Source organism: Taudactylus pleione, unplaced genomic scaffold, assembly GCF_031769625.1.
Source record: "Taudactylus pleione unplaced genomic scaffold, aTauple2 ptg000642l, whole genome shotgun sequence".
Taxonomy (NCBI): domain Eukaryota; kingdom Metazoa; phylum Chordata; class Amphibia; order Anura; family Myobatrachidae; genus Taudactylus; species Taudactylus pleione.
In genome coordinates this window covers 1803402-1819068 of record NW_028285044.1, presented here as the reverse complement: position 1 = coordinate 1819068, position 15667 = coordinate 1803402, and the positions used below count along the sequence as shown (strand labels likewise).

Sequence of the window (15667 nt, the reverse complement as noted above, 5' to 3'; positions counted from 1 at the left end):
GTGCTCCCTCCCAAGCAAGAGGCGGCAGAGGTAGAGGTCGCCCACACACGGTTGCACGTAGACAGGAGTAAACCAACGGAGAAACAGGTGGCATGACGGTCTTCCGGCCCACCTGGGACCTCCTACAGTGGGAGCCCGCCTACAAGGATTTCAACAAGTTGGAAACCAGACCTCTCCAGAACCGTGGATCCGCAAACTAATCTCCCTGGGGTACTGAATAGACTTCGAGGACCCCCCACCACCTCTGTTCTTCACTACAAGTCTGCCAATACCTACAGACAAGGCCAGGGTTCTACAGGAGGCTATCCAGTCTCTAGTAGTATCATCTGTGATAGTTCCGGTTCCAGAACATCAAACTGGTTTGAGTAAAACCCCATACCTCTTTGGAGTACCCAAACTGGATGGATCGGTCAGGCCCATCTTGAACCTCAGGTCATTGAACCTGTATCTCAGGATGTATCGGTTCAAAATGGAGTCTCTGCAGTCTGTTATTGCGAGCTTGGAACCAGGAGAGTTCCTATTATCCCTGGATATCAAGGATGCCTATCTCCATGTTCCCATCTGGGAACCACACCAAGCCTTTCTGTGTTTTGCCATATTGAAAGATTATTATCAGTTTCTGGTGTTGCCGTTCGGGTTTTCCTCGGATCCCCGCATCTTCACCAAAACTCATGTCAGCCATGATTGCTCTCCTTCGGTCATCGGGAGTGAACATAATTCCTTATTTGGACGACCTGTTACTCAAAGCGCAATCGGTATCTCTTCTAACAAGTCATGCCTTTCTGACATATCAGACTCTTAATACAACACGGTTGGATAATCAACTTCAAGAAAGCAGATCTCAATCCATCCCAGAGGCTGCTCTTTCTGGACATGATCTTAGATACGGCATCACAGAGGATCTTTCTTCCAATAGACAAAGCTCGAGATATCCGGTTGTTAGTTCAGCTGGTCCTCGGACCAAGGAAGGTGTCCCTACTTCTTTGTCTGCGTCTCCTGGGGAAGATGGTAGCTGCCTTCAAGGCACTACAGTTCGGCCGGTTCCACTCCAGGCTTTTTTCAGCTGGACCTACTAACACAGGGTCTCATCTGCTTCTACATCGACAGATCCGTCTGAGCCCAGCTACCAGAGTGGCCTTTCTCTGGTGGACACAATCCAACAATCTTTTAACGGGCCAGATTCGGAGTGTGGGACTGGATCATCGTAACAACGGATTCCAGCCTTCAAGGATGGGGAGCAGTAGTCCTCGATTATCACTTTCAGGGTTTATGATCCCCTCTAGAACAAAAATGGCCCATAAATGTGTTGGAACTCAGAGCGATTTACAATGCTCTGATAGAAGCAACAGTTTCTGAGGACTCATCCGGTAAGAGTGCAGTCCGACAACGCGACGGCTGTCGCATACATCAATCGCCAAGGAGGGACTTGAAGTCACATGGCCATGCGAGAAGTATCTCGGGTCCTCCGGTGGGCCAAGAGCCAGTCAGTAATCCTGTCGGTGGTATTCATCCCGGGTGTGGACAACTGGGAAACAGATTACCTAAACTGCCAGGATATCCATCCCGGGGAATGGAAGCTTCATCCAGATGTGTTCAACGCGTTAATACGTCGATGGGGATGTCCTCAGGTGGACCTCATGGCGTCAGCCCCCGGTATACGTGTCAAGAGACGCTCTGACAGTTCCGTGGATCTACGACTTCGTTTACCTCTTTCCTCCGATTCCACCTGTTCCTTGACTGCTAAAATCCTATTGTCAAACGATCCGTGGCCCCTCCCTCCGCCCGGATCTGCTACTGTAGGGTCCTTTCGTACACCCCTACTTAGCGCAGCTCCGTTTAACGGGGTGACTCTTGAAACCGATATATTAAGACGCCGAGGAATCCCAGACTCTGTTATTCCCACCATGCTACGCGCCAGGAAGCCAGTTTCGCCTGCGCATTATCATCGCATCTGGCATTCTTATATCTCATGGTGTTCCAGTCGGGATCTTCCCTCTAGGACTTTTCGGTTGTCCCGGTTTCTGTATTTTCTTCAGATGGGTCTGGATTCTGGCCTTCGTCTTGGAACTTTAAAGGTGCAGGTTTCTGCCCTTTCCATTTTCTTTCAACGTAAATTGGCCCTCATTCCTGAGGTGCAGACGTTTCTTCAGGGGGTCTTGCGTGGGCAGCCTCCTTTTGTACATCCGATAGCTCCCTTCAACTTGAACTTAGTGCTTCTGTTTTTTCAGTCGTCCGTGATTGAACCTTTGGAAGAGATTGATATTAAGTACTTGTCTTGGAAGACTGTCCTCCTTCTGGCTCTAGCATCGGCTCGTAGATTTTCAGAATTGAGTGCTCTGTCCTATAGGCCACCTTACCTGGTGTTTCATGCTGATGGGGCGGAACTCCGGACGGGAGCCGCCTTCCTTCCCAAGTTAGTGTCGGCTTTTCATATTAATCAGCCTATGGTGGTAACGTCTTGGTGGAGGACTCTGGTGGTTCTTCTACCTTGGATGTGGTTAGAGCTCTCCGCATCTATGTTGACAGGACTGCTTCCCCTCCGTAAGTCTGAGTCGCTTTTTGTCCTCTATGATGCGGTTTGGAGGGGTTGGCCAGCGTCTAAGCAGACTTTGGCACGTTGGACCCGGCTGACTATTTATCAGGCTTATGTTTAGGCCGACCGTCGGCCTCCTTCGTCCATTCGGTTCATTCCACATGTTCTGTGGGGGCGTCATGGACGGCCGGTAGTGGAGCCTTCACTTGGTCTTCGGTTAACATGTTTGTAAGGTTTTACAAATTTGATACATTTGCTGCTTCAGCATCCAGTTTTGGCCGCTTTGTTCTGCAGGTGCCGCAGAGAGCTCCTGTCCGTGGGGAAAACTTTGGGACGTCCCCAGCGTAAGCACCTCCAGTGTCCCCTAGTGGATGAAAGAGAAAATTGGATTTTGGTACTTACCGGTAAATCCTTTTCTCTGATTCCACAGGGGACACTGGACGCCCACCTCAGCGCTCTCTGCCTGCCTGTTCGGTTTGTTCAGTATGTTGTTTGTTTTGATTGTGTGTTCTCTCCCTTTTACTCAGCTTGTTCTCCATCTCCTCTCGGTCTCCATTTTCTAAACTGAGGGCTGATGGGGCATAGAGGGGGAGGAGCTTCACACTTCTGAATTATTTAAAGTGCCGGCTTCAGTTATCCACGCCTCTATACCCCAGCGTAAGCACCTCCAGTGTCCCCTGTGGAATCAGAGAAAAGGAGTTACCGGTAAGTACCAAAATCCAATTTTTACCTATCGGAGCCTTAAGGGACCTATCCATTACCCGACTTTGTGAACAATCCGACCAAAACCAGGAGGTTTTGGTCGCATTGTTCACAAAGTCGTGTAATGGATAGCCGGCAAGGACCAGCGATGCGCGTGCACGCTGGGTCCTTGCCGACACCGACTGTCTACTGAACATGCCTGTCAACCTGATGCCGATCGGCATGTTCAGTGATAGGAGGTCGGGCTCCTTCACTGAATTACGTTCAGTGAACGCCGTTCAGTGTGGGCACCGCCCCTCGGGGACCTGAAGGTCTGAACGCTAGACGTTCAGACTTTCAGGTCACCTAATGGATAGGCACCTTTAGGGAGGAATTCAATTATCCGTGGAACTTAGTTGTACAGGGTTTTAGCTCCCGGGTTAAGTGCCCGGAGCTATGCAATTACCTCCAAAAACTAGCCCCAGAAGCGCTAGATTACACAGATTACTCTTCACACCTCAGAAGAAAATGTAATGGATTTAAAAATACGGCGCCATAACTCTTAATGACTCTGAGTCAAGTTTTTAAGTTACTTTTTTTTTTAGTTCTTAAATGAATGTATTATGTCACTTCTGTGGCTCTAACAACTTTTAAATTCTATATTTATATTAATGTTTTAGCTATTTTTGACTTTTCATATATAAAAAAAGTAATGTAACGAACACGTTCAATTGTCTGTAACTATTGGCCACCCGACGGAGCAATTCAGTTGTTGCTCCAATCGGGCACGAGTGCCATGGGTGCCCATTATGTTTACTCTCTCACTACAGAGGTGGCGAGCAAAATTCTGCGAAAAGTCTGCCTTTTTGGTTTACAAATTCCATTTTCCTTGTCACTCCCAGTTCCGACGATGGGCGCCCATAAACTATTGAATCGCCCCCAAAATTTGAATTTCATAGACTCCTAGGCCTTAAACGTGTTGGTGTTTGATTTGTGTGTGTAACTACATGTCTAATGTTAATGCGCCTGACATCCGTTGTTTCACTAGTATTTTTTACTTATCAGGAAGGTAATTAGAAGTCATTCCAATGACCTTGTAGCTCCATTCCCTTGATTTTATAGAGAATGTCTGTGATGACAAAGCAATGAAGCTGGATAATAAAACAAAAAGGGTGCGATTCAATTGTATATTTCACACCCCATCGTGGTGCGATGTTCAATAGTTTTGGGAGCCCATGCCGTTTCCCACATGTTGTGCACAAAAACACAGAGTCTAGCCATGTGAAGTGTCAAAACCTGTATAAAGTCCTGGTTAGTGACTTTTGCACGTTTCTCCTCGCCACTTCACGAGGCTGCAAGCAGAAATGTTGGCGCCGAGGGATCTCGCGCCTGAACTGAGTAACAATTGAATTGCTCCATTGGGCGCCCATTAATAACAGCAGCTGACGAAAACAATTGAATAATATACTACATTAAAAGTTTCTTTTTATTTTTAATACATAATTTAGAATCACTCGTGATGGATTAGTGCCCCTAAAAAGAATACTGTTCTTTTCTCTTAGGACTTCTGAACTATTTATGAATATTGTTTTTCATATAACTATCACAGTAGAGTATCCATCTTATCTACTTTTTTGCACGTTTCACACAAGTTTTTCTGACCAGTGCTCGGGTCTTCTCCCTCTATTCCCCTCCCATCACATTTATCAATTAAACAGTAATGGTGGGTACACACTGGGCGATTAAAGTGGACGACTGAACGATATCGTTATCGTTCAGTTGTCGACTTTATCGTCCATTTTTATCACAAAAATGATGAACGATAACGACGCGCATTCCCACGGGTCGTTCGTCATCATCGTTCATCGGGTTAACATGCAGGCCAAGCTGACGATGTCGTCAGGTTGCTGCATGTTGGGGAATGGGGGAAGAGAGCACGGCACTGAACGATATCGTTAATGATATAGTTCAGCGGGGGTGCGCAATGTCATGAACGACATTGAGCACACCCTGCCGGGGACACACTAGACGATATTGCTCGGGGAGCATATCGTCTAGTGTGTACGCACCATTATTCCAGAACTGCACATATTAGTTGGATGCCGGTTGATTGGTCAACATTCAGAAGGACGACACATTCTGAGGGGGTAATTCAGTTGTTTTGGGCACCAAGATAATGGGTGCTCAATGTAGCAATTCAGTTGTTTCTGGGCGCCCGTTAGTTGTTGCGCTTGTCACGCCCAGTTAGACAAGGTATAGCAGCACATAGCAACAAATCCCATCTAAAGTCCTGGTCAGGGCGCCCAAACAACAGACTTCTCGCACATTTCTGCTCTCCTCCTCAGAGGGGGGTGAGCAGAATCTAATTGCTCCATTGGGCGCCCGACACTTACAGCCGGCAGCGCTAACAATTGAATCTCCCCATGAATGTCGACATGGTCATTAGGTCAGCCATCATTCTGTAGACCTTTATTTATGACATGTATTTAGGTCGACAGGGTTGACTAGTATGTAACGTATCCACATGGTTTTCTCATGAATTTTAGGGTTAGGCTAAAATGGCAAACATGTCGACATGTTAAATGTCGCCCATTTAACCATATCGACCTAAATGTCTACAGACTAATAGTCAACTAATGACCACGTCGACCATTTTACTGTCAATATTCAGAACCAGTTGACCTACTGTCTGCCTTTTATACCACACCCATATTAGTTGTAGGTTGGAAGTTGCAGTAGTGGGCCGTACTGCCCAGGCTGCTAACTGCGTGTAGCCACAGAGATGGCCTCTATTTAGCTCAGGGTTTTCCAAACTCTGTCCTCAAGGCATTCTGACAGTGTAGGTTCAAAGAATAGCCATACTTGTGCACAGATGGAATAATCAACCTGACAGAGGTACTGACTAAGTCACCTGTGCTTAAGCATGGATATCAGTAAAACCTGGCCTGATAGGGTGCATGAGGACAGAGTTTGGGAACCATTGATTTAAATAATAAAAATTCAGTGAAATATGTTTTGGGCTTGTTGAATAAATTAATTTAACAGTGCAACAAAAACATCACAAACTGTACTACCATACTATATGTCAGTCTGTTCTGCATATCATAGGTCATGGGGACAAATGCGTATGCATAGGCTTACCATACTATTCCTTTAAACCGGGACAATAAGCCAGCCACAGAACCTGTGTAATTCATGACTTCAAGCCTCATTTTAGATCGGTTTAATGAGTGTCCTGGTGTAAAGGGATATGGTCCCCATCCATCTGCGATGGATCGCAGAAATCCAACATGTTGGATTTTCCCGATTTTGACGATCGCGATCAAAAAATGATCATGATTGTCTAATCGGGGACATTTAACATTGAAAATTTGAGCGATCCTGCATTGCCCATCGCGTCGCAGGATCGTGGAAACCCCACTCTGATGTATGGCCACCTTTAGTAAGCCTAAGCAGTGGCCACTGCCTCTGTGAAGAGGTCCTTCTCGCATAGGAAATTAATGATTCTGCAGTATACCAATGTCTCTGATCACAGTGGTACAGCCATGAAACTAATCTTGTTCTGCAGGGTTGTGAATGGAGAGAAGGCATAGAGATCTTTTCTCATTCTGACCTTCTTAAACATCTCTGAGGGCATAAGGGAGGGTATCACTGTAATCAGTTGCAAGTAGAAGAGCCTTTTTAAAAAAAAATAACAAATGAGTTCTAGCCTGAATAAAGGATGATGACGTGACAGCGGTTTGAGACACCCCAGTATCGGATATGATATATATCTTGGGCCTCTTAAGTGGCCATTGGGGCTGCTCATTATTTCAGTGTACAAGCATCAGATCATATGATATCTGCTCAGCAGCACAGAATATTCATGTGGACAAACATGTCTGGTGAGAAGGTGTTGGGCTTTCATGTTACATTCATTGTGTGATGGTGACTGACACCACAGTGTGCAGTTTACTAAGAAGGCTGCATTATGTCACTAGCCATTACAAACCTCAGCTGGCCATGAATTGGTCCTCCTATGAAAAGTACTTGGTTAATGTTTGCACATATTGCTAGTTACCAGTGGTGCCCCTGCCACTATGTGTAAAGTGTTTTCAGTGTGCAAAATGATACTTTAGCCTTTTCTACGTGCTCACCGGCCACAGGAAGGCAGAGTGTGTGTATGCTCCGTTGTGGGGTCTCCCCAGTTTGCAGCCATAAGAAGCTGTTCTTGAAAATGTTTCCTGTATTCCACATGGGTCTGGATGAAAAGATCTACAATGTAAAGGTTGACAGGCACAAAAGGTCGACATGGGCAAAAGGTTGACATTGGAGTGGTCGACCCTTTTTTTTGGGGGGGGGGGGTGTTCTAGTGGAGCATACACAAAGCTCCGATTTGATGAACGATTGAATGATTTTTACAACGATTTGAACGATTTCATCAACAATTAACGATTACAGACAGTTTTAAAATGAATGAAATCGTCAAAATCTGACTGCAAACACATCAGATGTCAGATCGTTATCTGAAATGCGGGAACGCGCTTCGTTCGTCGATATATATGCAATACATGTCAAAGATATGATCAATTGAACGATATTTACAATCATTATCGTTCATATCTGATAAGAAATCTGACCGTGTGTGCACCATTACCTTTAGTTCTCCCTAACCCTCCTCTTGGTGCCTAATCCTTCCTCCTGATGCCTAACCCTAACCATCGGGGTAAGTGCCTAACTGTCCCTCCTAGTGCCTAACCCTAAGCGCCATGGGTAAGTGCCTAACTCTAACTGTCCCTTATACAGCCTAACCCTCCAGTAAGTACCTAACCATCTCTTCTACAGCCTAACCCTACAGTAAGTGCCTAACCGTCCCTTCTACACCCTAACCCTCCAGTAAGTGCCTAACCCTACAGTAAGTGCCTAACCCTAACTGTCCCTTCTTCAGCCTAACCCTACAGTAAGTGCCTAACCCTAACCGTCCCTTCTACAGCCTAACCCTACAGTAAGTGAGTAACCATACAGTAAGTGCCTAACCGTCCCTTCTACAGCCTAACCCTCCAGTAAGTGCCTAATCGTCCTTTCTACAGCCTAACCCTCCAGTAAGTACCTAACCCCCTAACTGTCCCTTCTTCAGCCTAACCCTCCAGTAAGTGCCTAACCCTAACCATCTCTTCTTCAGCCTAACCCTCCAGTAAGTGCCTAACCCTAACCGTCCCTTCTACAACCTAACCCTCCAGTAAGTGCCTAACCCTAACCGTCCCTTCTACAGCCTAACCCTCCAGTAAGTGCCTAACCCTAACCGTCCCTTCTACAGCCTAACCCTACAGTAAGTGTCTAACCCTAACCATCTCTTCTACAGCCTAACCCTCCAGTAAGTGAGTAACCATACAGTAAGTGCCTAACCGTCCCTTCTACAGCCTAACCCTCCAGTAAGTGCCTAATCGTCCTTTCTACAGCCTAACCCTCCAGTAAGTGCCTAAACCTAACCATCTCTTCTACAGCCTAATCCTCCAGTAAGTGCCTAACCCTCCAGTAAGTGCCTAACCCTAACCGTCCTTTCTACAGCCTAACCCTCCAGTAAGTGCCTAACCCTAACCGTCCCTTCTACAGCCTAACCCTCCAGTAAGTGCCTAACCCTAACTGTGCCTTCTTCAGCCTAACCCTCCAGTAAGTGCCTAACCCTAACCGTCCCTTCCACAGCCTAACCCTCCAGTAAGTGCCTAACCCTAACCGTCCCTTCTACAGCCTAACCCTCCAGTAAGTGCCTAACCCTAACCATCCCTTCCACAGCCTAACCCTCCAGTAAGTGCCTAACCCTAACCGTCCCTTCTACAGCCTAACCCTCCAGTAAGTGCCTAACCCTAACCATCTCTTCTTCAGCCTAACCCTCCAGTAAGTGCCTAAACCTAACCATCTCTTCTACAGCCTAATCCTCCAGTAAGTGCCTAACCCTAACCCTACAGTAAGTGCCTAACCGTCCCTTCTACAGCCTAACCCTCCAGTAAGTGCCTAACCCTAACCGTCCCTTCTACAGCCTAACCCTCCAGTAAGTGCCTAACCCTAGCCATCTCTTCTACAGCCTAACCCTCCAGTAAGTGAGTAACCCTCCAGTAAGTGCCTAACCCTAGCTGTCCCTTCTACAGCCTAACCCTCCAGTAAGTGCCTAACCCTTAAAAAAAAAAAAAAAAAAACATTCCAATGTTGATCCTTTGACCATCTCGAACTTTGTGTACCCGTCGATCGTCATCCATGTAGACCTTTTGTACCTATCAACCTATTGCCTGTCTACCTAGAGACACTGTTGATCTTTTTTATAGTAGATCTATTGATTGGAACCCATTCCACATCTTCTAATAGGAACAATATGTACAGCAGTTTGATAGTAGTATGGATCTAAAATAGCTGCTTTTCTATATAAATGCTCTGCTAACAGCACAAATTTCAGTAACTTATTAGAGCTGAAGATATTTGGGTAATATAGGTTGCAATGAGAGAACCAATTTTATGATTATATGTTGTTGTTAAGGTGGCCATACATCTGCAACGGATCGTCGCGATGCAGGGATGCGAACGGAAGTTTCCGAATGCTCATCAGAAACTTCCGATCGCCCACCATCGATGTTCAGCGATCAGTTGACGGATTGCTGACATTTGACATGTTAAATGTCAAAGTTTTGACGATTGCGATCATGTTTTGATCGATCGTCAAATCGGGAAAATCCAACTTGTTGCATTTCTGTGATCCCGCAATGCCGGTTTGTGGGATCGCGAAAATCCATCGCAGATGGATGGGGCCCTTAAGGCTGTGGGAGTAACCTAGTGCAGACCTACAGACACCACTAGTGGTACAGCTGCATATTGATTGCATTCATTTCCTTGGTGTACAGAACCACATAGTTTTGAAATCCTTGAATTCTATCTTGGAATGAGATTTTTAGACCTTCTGAAAAGTGTATTTTTACTTGTCACAATATTTTTCTTCTCTGGAAAATGAAATGTATTATTTACGGATCTACACAAACATTTACATTATGGAGTAGTGGGTCTTTGCCAGTATACTATTTGTATGTGTGATTTCCATCATCTGGTAAAGGAGTCTGTCAGATGGGCACACACTCCAGGGATATATCTGTGTACGGAATGTTCCCCTGTTAGAGTGCTGGCATTAGCTGCATTCCTGGGCCAGAGAGCAGGTGTCAGATTTGAGTGTATTCACTACTGTAAGTGTTACATTTACTATTGTCTACACATACAACTGTACATAACTCACCACTTCCCTGACTATATTTATATTTATGGAACTAATGTGGTAAAAATGAATTTAGAAAAAGAACTGCCTGGGTTCCTACTGCTAACTTGCTTTGTGCCTCTGTCTAGGTTAAACGATGGAGCTCAGAGTGGGAAATAAGTACAGGCTGGGCAGGAAGATCGGAAGCGGCTCCTTTGGAGACATCTATTTAGGTAAGCAGGGTTGCTCTCCAATATTCCGACTGGGGGTTAACAGCTGCAAGTACGCCACATCTAGTACCTTCATACTTTCCATTGCAGTGTTATGACCATACTTGTGTAACCAGACCACTGTATAAATTGATGTTTAGGTATTATTTGTATATGACTGCACTGATTGATATTTTACAGGTTACAGTGAACGTTACTCTTCCCATTAGCGGTTTTCAAACAACTTAAAGTTGTAGCTCAGACTTCAATAAAGACCAAACTACATTTTCTAAATAGCTGTATCCGGGGGGCCCCTCTCCATCTAGCACTGGTATCAGCCTTTCGTTACTCCCTCCAGTTGCTACACTCTGCCCGGTACAAAAATCACTGCTGATCACTTAAATATGAACATTATTATGAATGCTATGGAATCCAATGAGGAAATGTCATTTGCACATGTGTATTACTATAGAAACCGGATAACGACGTTGTGACCTCAGTTGGACTTCCTTCAGGCTGGGCATGACTGTGGCAGAGTAGGAGAATAGTTATTCAGCTCTCCTATATAGCTTTGCATTAATAAACTCTCATGGGGATGTATTGCCTTTCAGCCAGCATTAGATCACATTAAAATAAAAACTATTAAAACTAAATAGGTTTTCTTCAAAGCAGCTGTAATACCTCAAGAATACAGACATTTTGGTATCCTTATGAGAGTTAGCTTTGCCAAATTTTCAGGGTTGATCTAAATATCTAAAAGAAATTGTATTCATGATGAAACTGACACATTTCCAAAACCTAAAACACTGGTCATGAAGCAGTAAAATACTTCTTTTATTAAATGCTAACTTCAGTGGCGATTGGTTATATAGTCTTGAGGACCATACACACTATGCGATATTGCTAACGATTTGGCCGATTCCGACGCATCGGAACGGTATAACGTTTATATCGTGCAGTGTGTATGCACTATATCATGTAGTGCGCGCTCCCGTGGGGTCGTCGGTTGCATCGCCTGATCTTTTGTACATGCAGTAAAAGCAGGCAATGCGGCTGACTATCCCATGCAGCGCTATGCGGCAGGGGACTGCATGTCGGGCACCGGATCGTCCAGTGTGTACGGACCGCCCGATATGTCGGCCCTGGGGTAGTAAGTCGCATCACTAGGTACATAATCGTTCAGTTTGTACTCAGCTTTAGTGTTCTCTGAATCATTAAGAAGCTAAATATCAGAACAGTGAGAATTATTCACTTGTTGCACCACCCTGAGTCATTAACCTTTTAATGCATGGGTTGTCCTGTTATTATTCTGCCGCAGTGTAATATATTTTACTATTTCATCATATTCTCTGCTCTCAGGTTTAGCATACAGTAATACAGATGAGACCACTTTGTGTGACATCGTCATGGGCCCCTCTATGCAGTAAAATCTCAGTGTTTAGAGCTGGTCTGCGCCAGTGTAATGTGCCAGTCACCACTTTCACAAGTATTTCCACATTCCTCTAACATGGAGGATCCATTATACTACTACAGAGCAGGAGTATAGTAACAGTCTTCTCAATCACATTGTGTACTACCAAACATATCATTTTAAATCCCTAATTTGTTATACGCTCTAATATTCGTAAATAAGAGTTCTATCCAATGATGTTTTATTTGCAATGAATCCCTTCTCTCAACTAGCGTTACCATGGAGGAATACCCAGGAACCCTGCTTACTTCATCCTATAATGCTCCAGGTTGCACAGTCTAAAGCTTAATGTAAAAGTGTGCAGATGCCTGTTGCTGACTAAGCTGGTTGGACAAGCTGTGATGACAGGCATCTTATATTGTATGTTTAGGCTTTGTGCATGGAACTGCAGTCCCAGACCGTTTCCCCTTCTCCCTTTTCTTATATGTGGGAGCCCTCAGCATTGATTGTGCGGTAAACCTGGTGAGAGTTTATTGCAGAAATAAAAAATGCACAGTTCTTTCATTTACAAACCTTAGTAAAACATATGTAAGTAAATACAATATTTAAAATCGAAATGATGGCTCCGAAGCTAACTTACAGTGGCCTTGAAACGACCGTGCTCGTCACGCCACAGCTGTTGTAGCGACTGTCTGCGCTACAGCCCTTGTAGCGGCCACACACCACACCTACAGTCCTGCCAATTGTTTAAAGATTGTCGCTATTGAAAGTGGAATGCAGTGTTCAGAGCCAGAGAGTGGTATGTATGGAATCTCTTTTGACGCATGGGAATACCAATGGCAGAGCAGAGAATTACTGCATTTTTTTTTTTACTTTTTTTTAGGGGTTGGGTACAGGATCAGAATCCAGACACTGGCATTCCGACAGGGTTAGGATACTGGCACTTATCGATCACTATCCTAACCCCCACCCGTACCTCTAACCCTCCTTCTTTGGTGCCTAAGCCTAATTTCCCCGCCCCTCCCCCTCCAGTGCCTATTCCTACCCTTCCCCATCCCTGCCCCCCTAGTACTTACTGTTGGGATACAGGCGCCGGTATTCTAAGCGCCAGCGTCCCGGCTGACGGGATTTTGACCGGATCACTTATTTAGTGTAGGCCAGCCATGATTCTTCAAATTACAGAAAAATCACTGAGGCAAATATCCAGCAATCCAGTTGATAACTGTATGTGATTATTTTGAATGTCCTCCCTTTATTGCACTGCATGCCCTCTCCCGCTTTTCGGTCTTCAGGGATAATACAGTAAAGAGTTACTACTTTTCATGGCATGTGAATGTTTTTCTAAATAGTCAAAGTGCAGACTGTCTAGAGGTGTTGTGGGATCGGTAACATACTGACCCTTATCCTATTCACTGATGTTATTCTGGCTCAGACACCTGGGGTCAGTGCTTCTATTTCTGGGTGATCTTGGGGAGAACATCTGCTGGCTGCTTTCCACTCTTGGGTCCTGGAGGTTTCCCGTGTCTGGAAACACTGCCCCCTCCTCAGGAAAGGATATTCTTGTGGGTCATGGGATTACACGGTGTGCAGACATTAGACTTAAAGTATTGGCTGCTGAACAGGGACAAACGTAAAGACGGCTGAGACCTGACATAATCAGGTACTCAGCTCATCAATTCCTATGTGACTGAGTATCCTGCAGGACTCAGTACAAAGTGTTAATTTCTTTCTTGGAAACACAATGTAACACAAGATAAGAATCTCTTGACCATGCACCTTTCTGTGGGTTAAGTCTGGGGACTCCGGTCTTTGTAAATAGTCTTGTCCATGATAAGCTGTTTGCGTAACTTAGCAGCAGTAATAAAGGTGTTGTCCTTTTTGGTGATAATGTCAACGGTTTCTCAAATTTACATAATCTATTTTATTTAAATATGAAATGCTCTTGATAGCCTCCATTATTTGGTTAATGTGTCTTGTTGCATGTTTTGGTACGAGAGCACCTTTTGAGGTTTATATTTCACACCCTTTTTGGGGGGGAATTCAGTTAGCAGCGGTAAGTTACTGCTGGGGAAAAGGTTGGTAGCCTCGGGCTTTAACGCTGGGGCTATTCAATTAGAGTTCCTTTTTATTGCCCTATAAATTGTGTTAATGTGCTTTAACCCATAGAATCCTGGATAAGTTCCTGGACCAATTGGTTAGCCCAGAAACACAGGCTATTTAAGGTGGATTTCATTTCGTGCCAGCTTTGGTTCGAAAAAAAATCCTTGTTAACTACAGCCTGCGGACTGCCTGCAGGTCTAATTGAATAGCCCCCGCTGCTTCAGTTAACCTGCAGTAAATTACCACGGCTAATTGAATTTCCCTCATCTTAATACATTTTCTTACAGAAAGCCCACTTGCTAGACTTTGGCTCATGTTCACATTACAGTTTTTTTTCCATTTTAAGCATATGTGGTACTTTGTGGCTTCAACAGTATATTGCCTTGGGTCATTCAGCGTGCTCTATAATAAAGGGCAGGCAGTAAAGGCGGGTATCCACTAGGCAATCGCCAGCAAATTGGGCATGTAAATGACAAAAACGACCAGCGATGCACGAGCCCGCTGGTCGTTTTTGCCACCTATCATCGCCCGTACATGCTGGTCAACCTGACGATCCCGTCAGGTTCAGCATGTACAGGGATGATGGATGTGCCTGGACTGAACGAGTGAACGTTTAGTCTAGGCACATCACTAGACATACAAACGACAGCAGGATTGCAATGTCGTAAACGTGCTCTAGTGTGTATGTCTATGGGGTCTATTTACTAAGCAGTATTAGGAGAAGTGAAAAGTGATAAGGTGCCAGCCAATCGGCTCCCAACTGTCGTTTTTCAAACACAGCCTGTGAGATGACCGTTGGGAGCTGATTGGCTGGCACCTTATCACTTTTCACTCTTCACTTATCACTTCTAACACTGCTTAGTAAATAGACCCCTATAAGTGGATACGCACCTAAAGAAGTGAGGTTTGGGGTAATTGCACACACGTGCTGTGCTATTCTAGTAATAAAGTACATTTGTAGCTCATGTAGTGAGATATTTTCAAACATCTCTAGTTTATCCAGTTTATAATTGCCCTGGTAAAAACTATGGGATCAGTATGATTTACCGCCGGGATTTGACAGTCGGGAAGCTGTTGGTCAGTATTTCGACCGTCTGCTTCCTAACTACATCCCAAAACTATGGGGGTCTATTTATAAAGCAATGATAACCTCTTTGGTGTATTTGCCAGAGAAAGGTGTCCTCACCACTTCTCCCTATTTAACAAGAAGGAAACCGTGATTGCTACTGCAGTCCTTTTATTTTTGCTGGTTTTTCAGTCCTGCCCATAGCGGTGAAGTAAGTGCCATTTATCAAGCCGCAAAAAAGATGGGATTTTTGCAGTTTGTGATACACATACCACCATATTCGAATGGTGCGTGGTCACTGACAAGTTGTGTGGGAGGAGAAACATCACAGAAGCAGCAAACAGGATGACCAAGATAAATAGATCCCTATATCTTAATACTAAAATACTATTTTCAGTTTTATTGAATTATAGTTGTTACTTTTGGGGTGAGATTCCTCTTGAAATGGCCACATCCT

At 44.7% G+C, this 15667-nt stretch overlaps 1 protein-coding gene across 3 annotated transcripts in view; it reads left to right on the top strand.

Annotated features, from left to right (window-relative positions):
• CSNK1E (casein kinase 1 epsilon) overlaps positions 1-15667 on the top strand; it is a 72634-nt gene that overhangs the window by 25048 nt on the left and 31919 nt on the right. For all 3 annotated transcript variants that reach the window (XM_088455088.1, XM_088455090.1, XM_088455089.1), the window contains exon 2: positions 10574-10657. In XM_088455088.1, coding sequence (XP_088311214.1) covers positions 10582-10657 — 76 coding nt within the window. In that variant the 5' untranslated portion in view covers positions 10574-10581. The remainder of the gene's footprint in view (positions 1-10573; positions 10658-15667) is intronic.